This window comes from Archocentrus centrarchus, chromosome 13, assembly GCF_007364275.1.
Source record: "Archocentrus centrarchus isolate MPI-CPG fArcCen1 chromosome 13, fArcCen1, whole genome shotgun sequence".
NCBI lineage: Eukaryota > Metazoa > Chordata > Actinopteri > Cichliformes > Cichlidae > Archocentrus > Archocentrus centrarchus.
This window is the reverse complement of record NC_044358.1, coordinates 34,487,523-34,503,956: the sequence shown is the minus strand read 5'-3', so window position 1 is coordinate 34,503,956 and position 16,434 is coordinate 34,487,523. Positions and strand designations below refer to the sequence as shown.

Below are 16,434 nucleotides of genomic sequence, written 5' to 3'. Positions count from 1 at the left end.
TATGACTTAATTGAAAGGGAAATACTAGCCTAAATAAAAACTAAAAATTGTATCATCTCTGTGTCTGCGATGCATTGATAATGTGTCGAGAAAAAGTTGATTCTTTTTCCAATATACATAAACCATAGAATAAATCATCTTAAATAAGCATCAGCTGCTCAAATGTATAAATACCACTGTTAAATATATTAGTATTTTATTGGTCTATTGTTACATTCCTTTATATTTCATTTAACTTACATTTGTAATTGAAACGTGTTAAATTAGACCATAAATGTGATGGAGGGACCAGATGAGAGCTTCTCACTCGTTCTAGTGTGAATCCAGTGGTCAGATGATCAGCTTACGCAGTTCTGGACCTTTCTTTCCAACTGTCTGCAGTACTTTTCACACAGTCCTGTAGCCCTGCAGATTAACAAGCACACAGATTTCTTAACTTATTGCATATTAGTAATTCAGTGTTATTTAGATAACGCCACTTGACAACAGTCGGCTCAAGGCTCTTTATATTGTAAGGTAAAGACCCTACAATATTAGAAAGAAACCCCAACAATCACGTCACTCCCTGTGAGCAAGCACCTGGTGACAGTGGGAAGGAAAAACTCCCCACCCGAGGAAAAAGAGAGCAGAGAGAAACCAGACAAAAAAACACACTATCGGAGAAAGCGCCAGAGTTTAATCATTACTAATGATTAAATACATACAGAGAGTGAAAAGAGATGAGTGAGACATGCTCAGTGCATCATGGGTAGCCCCCAAGCACCCTAAGCCTCTTGCAGCATAACTAAGGGAGGATTCAAACTCCAGTGCTGCAGATGTCTGTTAAAACTCTCACACATACTTGAGCTCCTGGAGCTTCTTCTGTTTGATCTCATCAAGGCGTATACGTCTCTGCCGGGCTTCCTCTTTCAGCCCTTCAGCCTCCTTGAAGGTCTCTTTGCGCTTAGCCAAGATCGAGATCTCCCGTTCCTTCATCTGCTGTCGGATGGCCTGCGCATGCTGCTGCACTTTCTGACGCTGCCTCTCCTTTTGCGTCTCCTCTTTGATTGTCGCTTCCTGTTGAACCCTGTGTGGTGAGGAAGGCAGACTTGTCGTTTAACTATCTCTGGATCATTTGAAAAGTGGTTTCAAAAGAACGTTCTTACTTCAACAGCCTCTCAAACTCGGCCTTCTCCCGGCCAGCCTCCACTGACAGATTGCGCTCTTTGTACTGAACCTGCTCCACGTGAGCCGACCTCAGCATCGCTTCCAGCTGGGCTTTCTGTGCAGCCCGCTCCCTCTCTTTTCTCCTCCATTCCCTCTCTGCGGCTTCTTGGTTCCTGCGAGCACGGAGCTCATCCTTCGAGATGAACAGATACACAAACACAAGCAGTTAAGAACATTTGGAAATGTTATTCCAGGATTTAAATCTTCAGATATCTAACATCTGTTAGTTCCTGACCTGCTCAGCCTTGTAGTCCCTGTCTTTTTCTTGCTGGGCCCTCAAACGACCAATCTCCAACTGTTTCTCCTTCTTCATTCGTCTCTGCTCTGCTTCATATTCTGCCTCCCGCTCCTGCAGGGGTAATGAAATGCCACGTAAACTCAGTTGTAAGAGACATGTGTGCCAAATTATATATCTTGCAGTCCACAGCCACATAAGGCATAGTGGTTGTGGACTGTCTATGGAGATCGTTTTCTTTTCATCTGACCTGTTTTTTTTGGATATACTCCTTCGCTCTCATGTCAGCCAGCTTCTCCTCCTCCATCCTCCACTTTTTTGCCCGCATGGTCTCAGCATTGATGCGCTTGATCTCCTCCTGCAGAAGCTGTTGCTCCATCCTCTTCTTCTCCAGCGCCTGGAGGAAGACATCGGTCAGAGCAGAAACTGACTGCAGTACATGTCTACTGCACATTTGGATGCGTCTCCCTCCTGTGCGTTCACCTTGAGGTCCTCCAGGTTCATTCTCTCCTGGTTTTCCCGTATCTGCCAACTCTCTCTCTTTTTCACTTCTTCCATGAGTTCTCGCTCCTCTAGGCGCCACTGGATCTGATCATAAATTTCCTGCCTTCCTCTGAAGTATAAAACACACACACACATAAGTGGTGATAATGCTCTATTTTTACATTCACTGCTCATTAGTAGATTTTCTGTAATCAGCCTAACAGCTGAAGTAATTTAGAGAGCATGAGAATGATGTTATTAGTGCAAATCAATCCCTGAATAGAATGTGATTGTGTTTCTGACTGTGCTCCATTTACTTGATCCTCTGCTGCCTGCGCAGCCCTTCAATTTTGTCCAAAGTCTCCAAAGCTTTGCGGCGCTCCACCTCCATCATGTTGTCCAGACGCCTCTCCTCCTCTGCCCACTCTTTCTGGATCTGCTTCTTCTCCTGGATCTGGGCATCACACGTGGCTTGACACTTAGCACCTAGCATCAGCTGAGACAACCACAAACACATTGATGATCATGTGCGCGTATACCTTTTTCTTTTGTAAACTTTGCTCATCCACATGTCTGCACCTTCTTCCTACCTGGTTGAGTTGTTTGATCTCATCTTCCTGTTCCATCCTTAAAGCATTACTCTGCTCCACCAGGTGCTGTGCACGTTCCTGGGCTTCGATCTCCAGGTCAGTCAGCGGCTGGTTCTGCTTACGGGACAGGTCTGCCTCGTGGATTCTATGTTTCCTTTCATCTGCAGCTTTCTGGGTAAGAAGCGCAACAAAAAAAGAGTAATAAGCTTACTTAGATAAATCAACATAGTTTTTTTTTTTTGAGTCATGTTTCCTACACGTTGCTCTTCTTTCTTTCTCTGGTAAGCCTGCTTCAAGGCCTCTCGGTCCTCCTTGAGGAGCATCCTTGAGGTGATCCGCTCAAACTCAGCTGGAGGAAGGAAGAGGGACTCTCTTGAATGATCTCTCTGGGGGATCCTGGCATGATGACAGATGGAGGGTTGTTTTGGGTTTGAGTATAATGACTGTTCCAGACACTTTCATGACATACTGTATTAACATCAAAAATAGGGGCCTAAATAGTCTGAATCACAGGAATTGATTAGGAGGCTTATTACTGAGTAGAGCCCACACTCTTCAGACTCTCTTTATTTTTAATTCAAATGAGCTAATTTCATTTCCAGATGCATTTTGTGCGTTTCAAACCCACATATAAACACACAATCCCAGAGAGTGCCGAGCTACCTGACATTGCGGATGAGGTCTTTGGTGATGATTTGAAAAGTCTCTCCTTCCTTGTTCTTCTGTGAACAATCCTTTGCTTCTCTTGCTGATTTTTCCTGTTTGTCTAACTGTAATGACATCCACACAGATGTTTAGCTGGAAAACAGCTCACTAATTCATGCATGATTTGTGTTCTCTTAGCTGCAGCATGCAATTTCTGACGATATCTAATAATATCATTGTGCACAGGATTTACCCGTCCCGGTTTTTGGCTCCCAAACAGATCTTCATCTACGTGAGAGCCTGGAGCCAGTGAGCGGTACCGGCCGAGGTAGGTTTTGCCACTGGAAGACGTGGAGCCGGAGCCCAGTTTCTGCGGGGCAGTAATCACAGCGGTCAGGTGGTATCTGCCATGCATTTGAAGACAAGAATTTAGCATACAATAGCTTTTTTATTTCTAAGATATCACTTACCATAGTTCTCGGTTATTGTTATCCAGCGAAATAGAGACTATTTTATTTTTCAAGAGTGGCCAAACTCCTACTTTTATACTTTGATAACTTAAAGGGTTAATATTACCAGCTAGAGCTAATTATTTTCATATTTTACAAATTTAGCTTGTTACTTAACTGTCTCCAGCTCAGCGACATCGATTATAAAGTGTTTTGTTATCCGTAGCCTTGGAAACAGATTCATCAAGCCCCAAGGAGGAGGGGCTGTCCTGGAGGTAGGAAGCTGGAGGAAAACACTTTCCGGGAAAAGCAGCTTTATAAAAAAATTTTAAAAAAAATCAAACAAACAAAACTTAATTTGAGGCAAAGTCAGCGAAGAGGTTTTAAGTAAAAAAAAAAAAATTTGACTTGTGGTTCTTAAAATGTAGCTGTAATGTCCCTTGTGACCACAGAAATTAAAGTCAAATTTAGCTAATGTTTCAAAATAACTACCCAAATAAGGGTCGAGAGGTGTTACCAAGGTGGCTGCCAAGTGACGAGACTTGCTAAACATTATTAGCATATGAAACAATGGTTTAGTCACACAGCTAGCTGATAAAATGCCACATATTTGTAAAAAATATGAGCTTCAACTCGTTTAATTCAGAGGAAAAACATAACAAATTAAAACAGCGGTAACAGGCTAGTCATTCTGTGGAAAAACTCGAAGTTAGTTAAATTTTAAATTCCATTTTGTGCCAGTCTTTATTTTATTTTATACAACCGCTGCCCCAGTGATATTAACCATAGTCCCGCCGCTGAACCATAGCGCCAGGCTGTAAGACCGGTTTTCGTGGTTGGGCGGTGACAGTTTACCCACGTGATGCGGAAATTTAGCAAAAAAAATCATCACCCTCGAAATGAACTGAACTTCACAGCGAGCTCATTGCAAACTGGGGGCAAAGTTAATCTGCGAGAAGGGCGGATTATCTTGGCATACATAGAAAAGCGGAGCTGGACACACTGAGGTTCCTGCAGGTATGTTTGCATTTATTTTGTAAACTATACTTACAATACTGAGATCACGCGTGTACACGTGTAATGCCCACAACCCTCATTTGTAACAGTGGATTTATGGACAACATATACCACGGTCTCCCTCCTGAATTTGTGTGTCTGTGTATGTGTGTCAGGTCTTTAGCCTGATGAGGATCATCACAGTTCACGGACCCCCTTCCATTTGGAGAGGAGCCTCCCCCTTGGTGTGCAGCAACTATTGGCCTCCTCAGTAAATCATTAAACACATCAGTCTGAGGACTGCTTTCATGAACTCATCAGATGGATAAACAGCTCTGAGAAAATAACACTTGATTAAAACTGAAGGGCTTCTGCCTAAAGGACACAGCACATCACAGTCAGGAGTTAGTGTCACAACCTGATGGTTTACTTCTCCGACCCCTGCTGTGAGGCTGGCCTGCAGCACAGGGTAGCAACCATGATTCAATCAGCTTCGGGGTGTAGAAGTTGACCATTAACCTCCGGCACTGATTGCAAACACTTCTATGCTTGTAAGCAGCTGGCTCTGTACAGTGGATCCTGAAGCAAAGTTCACTGCTACGGGCTGCAAAAGGCAGAAGCTCGCTGCCGTCTCTGGACTGTGAGCTGCTTTCTGAGTGTTTTAGGACTAAGCTGCAACCATGGCCAGGTCAGGCTATGGATACTACAGAGGCACGATATTTCTGGCCATGTTTGTGGGCTACACACTGTACTACTTCAACAGAAAGACGTTCTCCTTTGTGATGCCTTCCGTAATGCAAGAGATTAAGCTGGATAAGGATGATCTGGGTATGAGACGCTCTTTGTTGTTCATTTATTATCCTCACGTCAGTATTATAAGCTTTTATAAATGCAATAGCATTGATGTATTCTTACAAAAATCTTGCATTTTTTTTTCCCTCTTCATGTGCACTTCTCTTTGTTCAGGTATGATCACCAGCAGTCAGTCTTTGGCCTACGCTATCAGTAAGTTCATCAGTGGTGTCCTCTCAGACCAAATCAGTGCCCGCTGGCTCTTCTCCATTGGCCTGTTCATGGTGGGAGGCATCAATGTGATCTTCTCTTGGTCCTCCACTGTCACCGTCTTCTCTGCCCTGTGGTTTTTCAACGGCCTGGGCCAAGGCCTGGGCTGGCCTCCCTGTGGCAGGGTGCTGCGCAAGGTACATGTATATGACCCGGATCCTTCTAATTGATATTGGGTTTAAAATTAAAGTTTCTCCAGAGTGTTACAAAAAACATTGCAGCACTCCAGTATTCTTTGTTAGTAATGAGGGAAAATATAGATACAAGCTATGCAGATATACAGGCTATATATTTTATGACATAAAAATGTGACAAAACAATTAAACAGACAAAGAAATGTGTACATATTCTCTATAAGATACTGAAGGAAACGGAAATTTTACCTTCTGCCAGAGCCCAGCCGATTTATCAAGGGGCTGATATTATTGGCCGATCTATCAGTATCAGCATTTGTAAACAAGCTGATCCAAACAGAATCAGTGTGTAAATGGGTAATCCACAACTTGTGACAATAAAACAAGTTTATTTTGAAACTGCATTGTCATATTATCCTAGTAAGTACTCATAAATAACTGCACGTAACATTTGTTAGGGGAAATCTGTGTTTTGTGTGTCTGAAAGAAAACAGAATATCAGCCGATATATCAGAATATCTGATATTGATACCAAGTATTGGTATCAGTCTTAAAACTCCTATATTGATCTTATATAGAGGCTCTACCCTCTGCATATGTGGTCTCTTCATTTCCAAAAGCCTCAAAAGCCTTTTCCTCTGTCAGTGGTTCGAGCCCTCTCAGTTCGGGACTTGGTGGGCAGTTCTCTCCTGCAGCATGAATCTGGCTGGCAGCTTGGGCCCCATTATTGCCACCGTGCTGTCACAGAGTTACAGCTGGAGGGCGATACTGTCCGGCTCTGGAGTAATTTGTCTCGCAGCCTCCTTTGTTTGCCTGCTGGTAATCAAGAACGAGCCCAAGGATGTGGGGCTGCCCAACATGGAGGTGGCAGCCAAGAAGAGCAAAGATGGTGAGTCGGACTCTTTAGTACAATCAGAAACCGGTTTGAGCCGCTGCTCTTTCTCTGGCAGTAGCTGAATCTTGTTTAGGCATAGAGAATGCTCTGATAACACAAATTTGTGCAGGCGGCGTGTGTGTGTGTTGTCATAACGGCGTGGGCCTCGAGTGCTGTGGCTAAAGATCAGTAACTCAGTGGACTCTGCACTCCTGTCTGCTTCCTGTTCAGGATCCTCAAGCAATGAAAGCACCCTGTCTGAGTTTCTCCTGTCACCGTACCTGTGGCTGCTGTCCTTCTCCTACCTGGTGGTGTTTGGGGTGAAGACCGCCTGCACCGACTGGGGCCAGCTGTTTCTCATTCAGGACAAGGGCCAGTCTACACTCACGGGTATAGACGATGGGTAGAGCAGTTGCCTCTAGAGTCTGCTTAGAAATAAAGAGTTAAGCTTACTGTATTCCTCTTCTTAGGTAGCTCATACATGAGTGCCCTGGAGGTTGGAGGCCTGGTGGGCAGTCTGGCAGCAGGTTACCTCTCTGACAAGGCTGTTGCCAAAGTGAGTTTGTTTTTTATTTGATTCATTATTTGATCCAGCATTGCAGTCAAGAACTGGGGGGGGGGGGGGGTTAAAGTTGGACTACAAAGTATTAACCTTTGAACATGTGTTAATTTTAGGAATCTGCTTCTGTTTCAGTTCCTTTTCACCCAGATATTTACAAAATACTCATAAAAACAAGATTACAAGTATTGATCAAAACTGCCCAACACCTCTGCACTTTCTTAATCATTTCATGAGTAAAAGGAATAAAAACACATCCTTAACTGGTCAGTCAGTGTTACACAGTTCAGCTCATAACCAGGAAACCCAGCATTTCATATTCTTTTCCTCATGCGCAGCAAGGGCTGAGAATCTACGGTAATCCCCGCCACTTCATCCTGATCTGCATGATGGCTGGAATGTCTGTGTCCATGTACCTGTTCAGAGTCACCATTACTCCTGACAGCTCAAAGGTAACACTGACAAATTCATTTATGTGACTCTTTCATACTGCACATTGCAAACTTGCCTAGCTTTGTCATTATCCTGACTTTATCTCTGTCCTGTACATTTAGGTTTGGATACTCAGCTTGGGCGCTGCCTTTGGTTTCTCCTCTTATGGACCAATAGCTTTGTTTGGAGTTATAGCCAATGAGAGCGCCCCATCCAACTACTGTGGGACATCACATGCTATTGTTGCCCTGATGGCCAACAGTAGGTTTTCATTTCAGAAAGATCACATTTTTCTACCGGCTTTAAATAAGCGTAATATAGAGCAGTATGTAACAACATTTTTGCTGTTAGCAGCGGTTTCTATAGTTTCGATATTCTTAAAGCAAACTGCAGCTGCTGCTTTCAGGAAGGGGTCTGTCAGTGACAGAGAGAAGCAGCCAATAGGAGCAGCACAGCTCATTGAATATATTGCCTATGAGACTACACAACTGAGGTTACAGGCCTGAATGTTGCACTCCATGCCTTCTAACTTATTTTAAATGCAACCTAATTCTCAGCATGTGAATAGGCTCAGGTTAATGGCAGCAAAGAGCCTTTTTCAATGTTATAACAAAAACACACATATGCATTGTTGTAGAATTACCACAGGCTTGACAATACTAACACCTTCTCTGTGCATTTTAATTTTTTTTCTTCTGCACCATAAACATGTACATATGCATAAGCTCCCCATTCCCACAGATTTCACTAACGTACACTTGGCCAATCTCCAGGAGTGGGACAAAAAAAAAAAAAAAATGACTGTCTTCTTTTATAATATAGACTCAGCTGCAGGTATTACTGCTGCTGTCAGCTTTCAGCAAAGTTTGCCAGAAATCTGCCAATTTTAAAAATGATGGAGAAAGTAAACACTGAGTTTGTCTGGAAACGTACGGCTTTAAAAAGGCAGTGGATGGGAGCGGGTGAAAAGATCGCTTTCCTTCGCATTTAAACTACCTGAACAAGTAGTTTGATGAAGGACTTTTATTAGTATTTTCACATCAAAGTGCCAAGAAAAAGTACCCCTTAGCGAGGGTTCATTTCAGCCAGTTTGCTTTATAGGGCAGCTTGAATGGTGAAAACAGTCACTTGTCCAAACAGACCAGTAGCTGGCCAGCGCACACGACTGACATCCTTTTCCACTGGCCCGAGGCCATCACTTCTGTCAACCTTTATGATCACAACCTGTACAAGATGTAGCTGCTCAGTCTGTCTATACTAATATATTTCCATGCCAGTAGCTTGCTTTAGTTTATAAAAGTTAAAGAAAAATAGCAGCTTTTCATAGGATATTGAGCTTTTTTTTTTTTTTTTAAATAAACTTTGTTGTGCTTTTTGCATTCTCCAGTCTGTACATTGAACTAATCCCTGTACATCCCATTAGTTGGTGGCTTCCTTTCTGGACTTCCGTTCAGCACCATTGCCAAGCATCACGGCTGGGAAACGGCCTTCTGGGTAGCAGAGATCACCTGCCTTGTCACCACTATCGGATTCTTCCTGCTGCGCAACATCCAAACCAAGATGGGATACGTGCCCAAGAAGGCGGATTGATCTCATTAGACCTCATCTTCTGCAAGCCAGCCGTTTTCGCTTGTTCTTTTTTTTTGTTTTGTACTTAGTCATATATGAAGTAAACTTAAAGTTCAGTAGAAATTAAAGTTTTTCCTCAAAATAAAAAAAACTTGTGCAAAGGTGCTTCTAAACATGTTGCATAAATACTGCACTGGTAACTTCAATTACTGCACATGTGCATTTCATAAGAAGATGTGGCACAAACACACCGAGAGAAAGTCTCTCATAATGCCACTGCAGGACTGCAATGAGGAGAGCACAAAACTGGAAGCTACAAAACATTGTAATGGCCAGTCATAAAGGGAATGAATTATGAGAACATTCAAATGGTTAAATAACTTTTTTTTAAACTTTCCTATTTTAAGGTTCATGCTCCAAAGGCTTTACTCACAGATTCAGGAAGATGCACCTCAAAACATTCAAATACAGTATGTATTTTAATTTCTGAATTATTTACAAAATAATGTATTTACAGTTTGTTAATAAGCAAATATGGGGGGAAAAAAAAGTCCAAAACAGCAAAAAGTCCACATTTCTTTCCAGTCTGTGAATGTATCCGTTTAAGACCCGGTTCCAAAGCTGCCGGCTTTCTCTGCAACCTCCAGTGCACTCTTCAGATTCTGATCAAAGAGTTCACATCTGAAAAGCAAAAAAGGGGACAAAAATAAATGTGTGGGTGTTAAACAGTGAACCCAGTGATATATAATCTGATCCTAATTCTCTTTAATACCTGATTGGCATTTCCAGAGAATAGAACGGGTTTTTAAGGGCGAAATCTGAATAGATCTCATAAATCTTCCTCAACAGCGCATCGATACCAGACTGCCGTGGGTCCGCCAGCACGATAAACTTTATCCCTGAGAGAATGAAAAGAGAAAGATGCCATTTAAAAAAAGTGGCTATTAAACATGCAGCAAGCTAAAAAGGAATTGACCACAAAGATTTATTAATGGTTAAGTATGAGCTGCATGCTGTTCACATCCATAACTTCAATAATTACATAATGTAAATGCTTCAAAATTTATGACAACCCAACCACATATAGCTGTAACATGATATTTATACATAAATCTAATCTACAGCCAATTAAGAAATTACTTGTTAACCTAAAATTACTTATTTACACCACTGACCTGTAAGAGTCTGAAAGCAGTGAAGTTTGAAGACGTCTGTTTCTAGCATCTCGATCCCTGAACTGCCAACTTCAGGGGAGAGCTGTGAACCTATAGCAAACAACCTGAGGGAGGGATCACAAAGATAGGGCTTTATTTTTTCCACAGTTGTGGTCAGACATTTACATACACTCATCATGGGCATGAATGTCATGCAAATGTTGGGCTTTTAATGATTTACAGCGCATATCTTTAATGACGAGAAAAAAAAAAAATTGGATGCACACAAGTTTGAATTTATTTGGGAAGGCTATTCCAGAAACTTGGTGTTAGCCTGCTTTGTCCATTTCAAACCAGTTTTGATGCGTGTTTGGGATCATTGTCCTGCTGGGACACACAATTGTGTCCAACTTTCAACCGTCTAGCTGTGGATTTGAGGTAAAGTTCAAGAATTTGGAGGTAGTCCACCTTCTTCATTATTCCATTCACTTTGGGTAAAGCACCACTGGAAACAAAAGAGCCCCAGAGCATGATGCTGCCACCACCATGCTTGACAGCTGGTACAGTGTTTTCAGGCTTGAAAGCCTTACCTTTACTCTTCCAAACATAGCTCAATCTTTGTCTTGTCTGATCATAAAACTTCTCTGAAAGGCATTTTGCTTGTCTATGTGGGCAGCTTCAAATTTCAGTTGAGCTTGAAGGTGTTCATTTTGGCGGAGGGGCTTCCTCTTTTGGCAACCTCTCGGTCCATGCTTACTGTATGTAAAACTGGCTTCACTGTGGACAGTGACACTGGTGTTCCAGCACTTTTGAGTTCATGACAGGTTGGAGCCTTGGTAGTTTCTGGGTTGTTTCTGAACATCCTTACCAATTTTGTCTCATCTGAGGGTGACAGTTTGGGTCTTCCTCCAGACCTTGGCAAAGTGGCAACATCCAAATAAATTATACTTACGTACAACTGTTTGAACTGATGATCCTGGAATCTGCAGTTGTTGAGAAATGGCTCCAAGAGACTTTCCCAACATGTATAAACCTACAGTTCTCCTTGGATCTTCACTGATTATTCCGAGTATTGGTCCATCCAATGCGTGCTGTCAAATAAATCCTTTTTATAATGGCAAAGAGAAACTACCAGTTGTAGTCAATCATGATCACTAACGAGTAGTTAACAGGTAAGTTTAGACATTGTAGAACCTTCAGCACCACTTATTAAAAGATTTAAGTGTATGCATGCACATAGTTGAGCCTGTATGTATCATTTTGACCCTGTGTGGATTTGAGAAGATCCAAAATGAATTCAAACTAGTTGTTTTCATTAAACATGTATCCTCCACAATCATTCCCCCCTGGAAAAAGAAATATAATTAAAAGCCCAAAATTACCATGACATCGATGCCCATGATGAGTGTGTGTAAACATCTGCCCATAACTGTACACACTGTAAGAATTTAGTGATCAATCAGTGAAGTAATCACTTCCTTTGGCTGCCATTCACGGGAAAATACAACCCTTCAATGAATGGAGCTTATCAGCAGCAGTAAACACCTGGCCCCGCTTTACCACTGCGCAGCTCAGGTGTAATCTATAAACACGAAATGACTTACGAGTGGAACATGGACGCCAGCATCAGCTTCTCGTTGGAGCTCAGGCGCGCCCGTCCAAAGCGAATAGACACGGGATAATTTGCAGGATCTTTCAGGTATTCGAGGATGTCCTTTCCATCTGACGTGTTCTTCCCGATCACGTCAACTCCATTGATGGACAGCACTGCGTGGCCCACTGGCGAATGACAAGACGTTTCAGTCCAGTCAGTCTAATAGTCAGCTAGTTACACCACAGTATCTTATATGCAAGAACAAGGAACATTTCAGCTAACTTAAGTATGTAAAAACGACCCAAATAAGCGCATTATAGTTAATAAACCGACACACACTGATTACGAATATTTTATCTTGGACGCAGAGGTTTCAGTGGGTATTCCCACCGCAGCTAGCTAATAAATGAGCTAACGCTGTGCCCGTGAGGATACCTCTGATTCCGTCTCGCTGTCCAAACGACACGACGACCTTCTCGTCGTGGTGCTTCAGCACTAGGTCCAGAGGGTAGCTGAAGGTTTTCTCCACCTCGTTTCGCGGGACGTAGTTATCATATTGGTAAATTAAACCTCCAGCCTTGTTCACAACATACACACTGAATATCACCATCTTTGCAGCGTCCTGCCCAGCTGACAGCAACTGTCATGTGACTTCGACGTGCGATTACAAGTCACGAATAAAAAATTAGATTTTACTTAAATGCTTTTTTTTTTTTTTTTTTTTTTGTGGGTTTTGTTACCGTAACAATCTCAGGCCTGCCGCTGCAATGGTTTTGAGAATGTTTGCAGAACCCATAAGTTAAATAAAGTCCAAGAAAAGGCCACGAAACATGAGAAAACTCAAGTTCCCATAATCCCCCAATCTCACTTCCGCGAAAAACAGGTTGGCTAAGGGGCCCTTGCACGGGCGAACTTCCTTTCGCTCCGACATCTTGACGAGGAAACATGGTGAGGACAGTTATTACACGTTTTTTGAAACAAATTAGACGTTTTTCGGGTTACCGTTACTTATTCAGGAGTCGTAATTATGCGGAACATTTTGCGATATGAATGCGTTTGACAATGCAGCGATGAGACTGTGCGGATGAAGCCGTTATTCTTAACATTTTACGTATTTAGCGTATGGCTAGCTCTCTAGCAGTTTGCTAAGCGCACCATGCTTCCAGCTGTACTGTGCTCACGGACAGGATCTTGAATAAAGTTACCCCTCATGTAATTGCTAATTATGCCTGCATGCGTACAGATGACACCAATACTGAATGCCAAACTGCTATAGAGAGAATAATGGGAAATATTATTGAAGATGTCGAGACTAGAAACGTTTTGAAGACGAGGCCTTCCCATGCCGGCCAACCCAATTTAGCTTTAGCCTCTGGCTTTTTCAACTAATTGACTGTTGATACATATTAGAGAGCCATCCTTGCTCTTGTGTACATTATCGCATGAGTGAAGACGTACTGTCTTCTTTTTCTAGCCTCCTAAACAGGATAAGAAGAAGGATACTGGGAAGTCCAAGAAGGACAAGGACCCAGTCAACAAGTCTGGAGGCAAAGCCAAGAAGAAGGTATGCTTTGGTCAACATTCATCTATATCGGATGCAAGTTACAGAATGTGGTTGTGGAATAAATGTTGAGGCTTGATGTTTCTTGATCATTAAAACAGCATGTGTTTGTGATTTTGAGCAGAAGTGGTCCAAGGGAAAAGTGAGGGACAAGCTCAACAACCTGGTCCTCTTCGACAAGGCGACCTACGACAAGCTGTACAAAGAAGTTCCCAACTACAAGCTCATCACCCCGGCTGTTGTGTCCGAGAGGCTGAAGATCCGCGGCTCCCTGGCAAGGAACGCCCTCCAGGAACTGCTTGCCAAAGGTGAATGTCACCTTTTCAGCTCAGACCTTCCAATGGTCCGTGGTGGATCTTAATTATTAAGAAGAGCATTTGCAAGTCTGTCACTAGAAAGTGATCAAAGGCTGGACTTGAGGTAGCAAGGTCACTTGACTCAGTTGTTCGACACCATTGCCAAGTGTCAGATTTTAGCAAAAAATATTTGCTTACATTAACAGTAAAGGATTTATTTATTGTCTGGAATAAGCTGATTGAGAGTTTGGCAGGATGTTTTCCAGCTTCAGCGAAAGCTCAGTCACTTGATGCATATTTTTTGCATTAAGGGCATAAGATGTGGAGATGGTTCTGGCTTTAAAAAATGGAAACAATAACATCTCTTGCCATCTACTATTTTGTGATGCAACATTAAGCTCGTCCGATGAATGTGCCCGTAGTCATCGGCCCTGCTCGCTGGCTGTGTCTAATGTTTATAAATGCTTACGCTGTATGAATCCAGGCCAGAGCGGTTTGGCAGCAACTTTGTCATTTGTTCCAAAATGACAGTGATTTGCATGCACAGTGACTACTTGTCACTTCTTTTGACATCCTTGAGCTTCTATTCTGTGGAAATATTCAAAATACAGTGTACTAGATGATAGCAAGTAAAATACTGCAGCTTGTTTATCATATTATGCAAGCCAGTTGACAGAGGTGGATTTTGCTTTCTGCTTTATAACGTTTTTGTTATTTTTAAATATTTAACTGTAATGTGTGTGGTGTTAATCTTTGTTTCAGATATATTGTCATCTGGACATTGCATAGCACACTTTTTTTGTGAATTAAAGTCCATTTTCAGTGGCCTGTGCAGCATGGTTCTGATAAATGAACCCAGATTTGCTTTTGGCCCACACAGTGCAGCTTTATATTCTGCAGTAGTGACATGAGAGGGCATTCTCTGGATAAATCCTGGAATAATTTTGCTGTCATTTTGAAGTCAAACTGCCTTAAGATGTTACGGCTGCATTAGCTTAATAGCTGGATTGCCTGTCAGTGTTTGTAAACATGGCCGTAAAGACACTGATGTTTGAAGCAATCGGTTGCACGTATCTGCTGATCACGTGCGTCTCTGTGCAGGCTGCCTAATGCAAATTTATCACAACAGTTAACATGACTATACGAATAAAAAATGAGACTCTGTTGACATAGTGCATGGCTCCATTTTGTCTTGCAGGCATGATCAAACTGGTGTCCAAACACAGAGCACAGCTGATTTACACACGTAACACCAAGGGTGGAGATGAGGAGGCAGCAACGGAGAAAGCATAATCAGGTACCAGCAGCATCTGTACTGTGTGTCTGCTTTATTATGTTTTTGTTTTTTTAGTCTGCACTCACTAACCTGCAGTCTTTTCTTTCTTGCAGGTTCCCCTGTTTTTCATGTGATGAGCTGTTTGTAATGAAAGGTGGAATAAAAATGTAAAGACAAAACCTTTGCACTTGTTTTTCTTTCACTGTATTAAATCATTAGTAATTAGTTTATTCATTATTTGTTCAGGTGGTCAAGGGAAATCAGATGGTGTTTAAAAAGTAACGGCTAGGTACAAATTTTAATTAAGATTACTGGCTAAGGCAAAGAATCAAAAGATGAGGCGTGAGTGTCGACTGTGCGCTGTTAATCCTTGTTATATCTGTAATAACAGGACTTTGTGTGTGTTCGGTTCTTTCCTTGTTACTGATATGAATGTTAGGCAAATACATGCACTGCCTAGTGCTTCCTGAACTTTGAATTAGAGTTACTATTAGTGGATTAATGTCAGTAATTTGTTCCACGCTGTTTAAATTCTGATACTTAAAGATCAAGAACATGTCATAGAAAGTGGAGCGGAAGTGTTACTGGCAAAAATGAGGTGCTCGCTGTGTGTGCTCCCAAAGTAAAAGCACATTTTATCATAAGTACAAGTGTTGCAGTGGTTATTGTGGTTCAGTCTTATGATCACTTTTAACTCTGATAAAAGCAGTTTTTTTTCCTTCTAACTGGTTTTATGACGCTATATAATGTAAAGCTAATCTAGGAGCATAGAGAGATTAAGAGCTTTCCAGATATTCTCTTTAAAACTGCACACAAGGGAAGAATTATACTGATTCGAGATTCTGTATTGCTAAAGTGCTTTCACGCCCCATTTACTGTGCTGCGTTTAGTCTGATTGTCACCTCTAAATTTAAAGAGACATCATGACTCAGTTGTTCCATGTTTTCGGTGTTGGATGGATCATTTGTAATTTGACTGGGGAGATTTGCCGTTTGTCTTTTGCTTGTCTGTTAGAAGCCACCGGCAGCGAAAGGTTATGAGATATTGATAGGAGTGAAATGAAGAAGCCATCTTCACTGTCACCGTTTGCTCAGGGCGTAAGATAACGCGGGAATCCTGTGATGGATGCTGTCAGGCCCCCCCTCTGTCACTCCTCAGCACCACCTCGAGCTGGCCACAAAAACAAGCTGCAGGTTTAACACTACTGACAGATGCAGTCCTGCAACGTGAGCCTGTGAGAGCACGAACGGGGCTGACTGTCATGTCACAGCAGTGTCTGTTTAATACTGCTATTGCTGGAGTTTTCCACCAACCAGATT

The 16,434-nt window shown here is 42.2% G+C and overlaps 4 protein-coding genes across 5 annotated transcripts; 2 read left to right on the top strand and 2 right to left on the bottom strand.

The window, feature by feature from the left end:
• Window positions 1–179: 179 nt before the first annotated feature.
• cfap45 (cilia and flagella associated protein 45) lies at window positions 180–3,940 on the bottom strand. 2 transcript variants are annotated; one of them, XM_030744071.1, is made up of 12 exons: window positions 3,630–3,940; window positions 3,413–3,529; window positions 3,178–3,284; window positions 2,772–2,910; window positions 2,515–2,685; window positions 2,242–2,420; window positions 1,925–2,054; window positions 1,692–1,838; window positions 1,442–1,555; window positions 1,146–1,339; window positions 842–1,066; window positions 180–405 (listed from the first exon to the last, which is right to left on the bottom strand). In XM_030744071.1, the coding sequence occupies exons 1-12, from the start codon at window positions 3,630–3,632 to the stop codon at window positions 339–341; spliced, it is 1,593 nt and encodes a 530-aa protein (XP_030599931.1). In that variant the 5' UTR covers window positions 3,633–3,940; the 3' UTR covers window positions 180–338. The 2 variants fall into 2 exon arrangements, with proteins under 2 accessions (XP_030599931.1, XP_030599930.1); XM_030744070.1 differs by having other exon boundaries at window positions 3,413–3,563; window positions 3,787–3,908.
• On the top strand, window positions 3,868–9,395 carry slc37a4a (solute carrier family 37 member 4a). The gene is made up of 9 exons (XM_030744073.1): window positions 3,868–4,625; window positions 4,781–5,432; window positions 5,571–5,803; window positions 6,446–6,689; window positions 6,906–7,064; window positions 7,145–7,230; window positions 7,572–7,685; window positions 7,788–7,926; window positions 9,089–9,395. The coding sequence occupies exons 2-9, from the start codon at window positions 5,285–5,287 to the stop codon at window positions 9,253–9,255; spliced, it is 1,290 nt and encodes a 429-aa protein (XP_030599933.1). The 5' UTR covers window positions 3,868–4,625; window positions 4,781–5,284; the 3' UTR covers window positions 9,256–9,395.
• Window positions 9,396–9,694: 299 nt separating this feature from the next.
• Window positions 9,695–12,635, bottom strand: trappc4 (trafficking protein particle complex subunit 4). Its single transcript, XM_030744074.1, has 5 exons — window positions 12,418–12,635; window positions 11,993–12,167; window positions 10,410–10,513; window positions 10,007–10,133; window positions 9,695–9,915 (listed from the first exon to the last, which is right to left on the bottom strand). The coding sequence occupies exons 1-5, from the start codon at window positions 12,590–12,592 to the stop codon at window positions 9,837–9,839; spliced, it is 660 nt and encodes a 219-aa protein (XP_030599934.1). The 5' UTR covers window positions 12,593–12,635; the 3' UTR covers window positions 9,695–9,836.
• Window positions 12,636–12,858: 223 nt separating this feature from the next.
• On the top strand, window positions 12,859–15,294 carry rps25 (ribosomal protein S25). The gene is made up of 5 exons (XM_030744075.1): window positions 12,859–12,930; window positions 13,457–13,546; window positions 13,668–13,851; window positions 15,038–15,136; window positions 15,229–15,294. The coding sequence occupies exons 1-4, from the start codon at window positions 12,928–12,930 to the stop codon at window positions 15,130–15,132; spliced, it is 372 nt and encodes a 123-aa protein (XP_030599935.1). The 5' UTR covers window positions 12,859–12,927; the 3' UTR covers window positions 15,133–15,136; window positions 15,229–15,294.
• Window positions 15,295–16,434: the final 1,140 nt, after the last annotated feature.

Excerpts from the sequence above, each read along its gene's own strand:
- cfap45 (XM_030744070.1), bottom strand. The coding sequence starts at position 3,806 with ATGTCGCTGAGCTGGAGACA. Across the intron at positions 3,564-3,786 it reads ATGTCGCTGAGCTGGAGACA|ATACCACCTGACCGCTGTGA; the intron begins GTTAAGTAACAA and ends AATGCATGGCAG. Across the intron at positions 1,340-1,441 it reads GGGACTACAAGGCTGAGCAG|GATGAGCTCCGTGCTCGCAG; the intron begins GTCAGGAACTAA and ends TTCATCTCGAAG.
- slc37a4a (XM_030744073.1), top strand. The coding sequence starts at position 5,285 with ATGGCCAGGTCAGGCTATGGATACTACAGAGGCACGATATTTCTGGCC. Across the intron at positions 5,433-5,570 it reads GCTGGATAAGGATGATCTGG|GTATGATCACCAGCAGTCAG; the intron begins GTATGAGACGCT and ends CTCTTTGTTCAG. Across the intron at positions 7,927-9,088 it reads TGTTGCCCTGATGGCCAACA|TTGGTGGCTTCCTTTCTGGA; the intron begins GTAGGTTTTCAT and ends ACATCCCATTAG.
- trappc4 (XM_030744074.1), bottom strand. The coding sequence starts at position 12,592 with ATGGTGATATTCAGTGTGTATGTTGTGAACAAGGCTGGAGGTTTAATT. Across the intron at positions 10,514-11,992 it reads CTGGCGTCCATGTTCCACTC|GTTGTTTGCTATAGGTTCAC; the intron begins GTAAGTCATTTC and ends TCCCTCCCTCAG. Across the intron at positions 10,134-10,409 it reads CTGCTTTCAGACTCTTACAG|GGATAAAGTTTATCGTGCTG; the intron begins GTCAGTGGTGTA and ends TCATTCTCTCAG.
- rps25 (XM_030744075.1), top strand. Across the intron at positions 13,547-13,667 it reads GAGGCAAAGCCAAGAAGAAG|AAGTGGTCCAAGGGAAAAGT; the intron begins GTATGCTTTGGT and ends GATTTTGAGCAG. Across the intron at positions 13,852-15,037 it reads CCAGGAACTGCTTGCCAAAG|GCATGATCAAACTGGTGTCC; the intron begins GTGAATGTCACC and ends TTTGTCTTGCAG.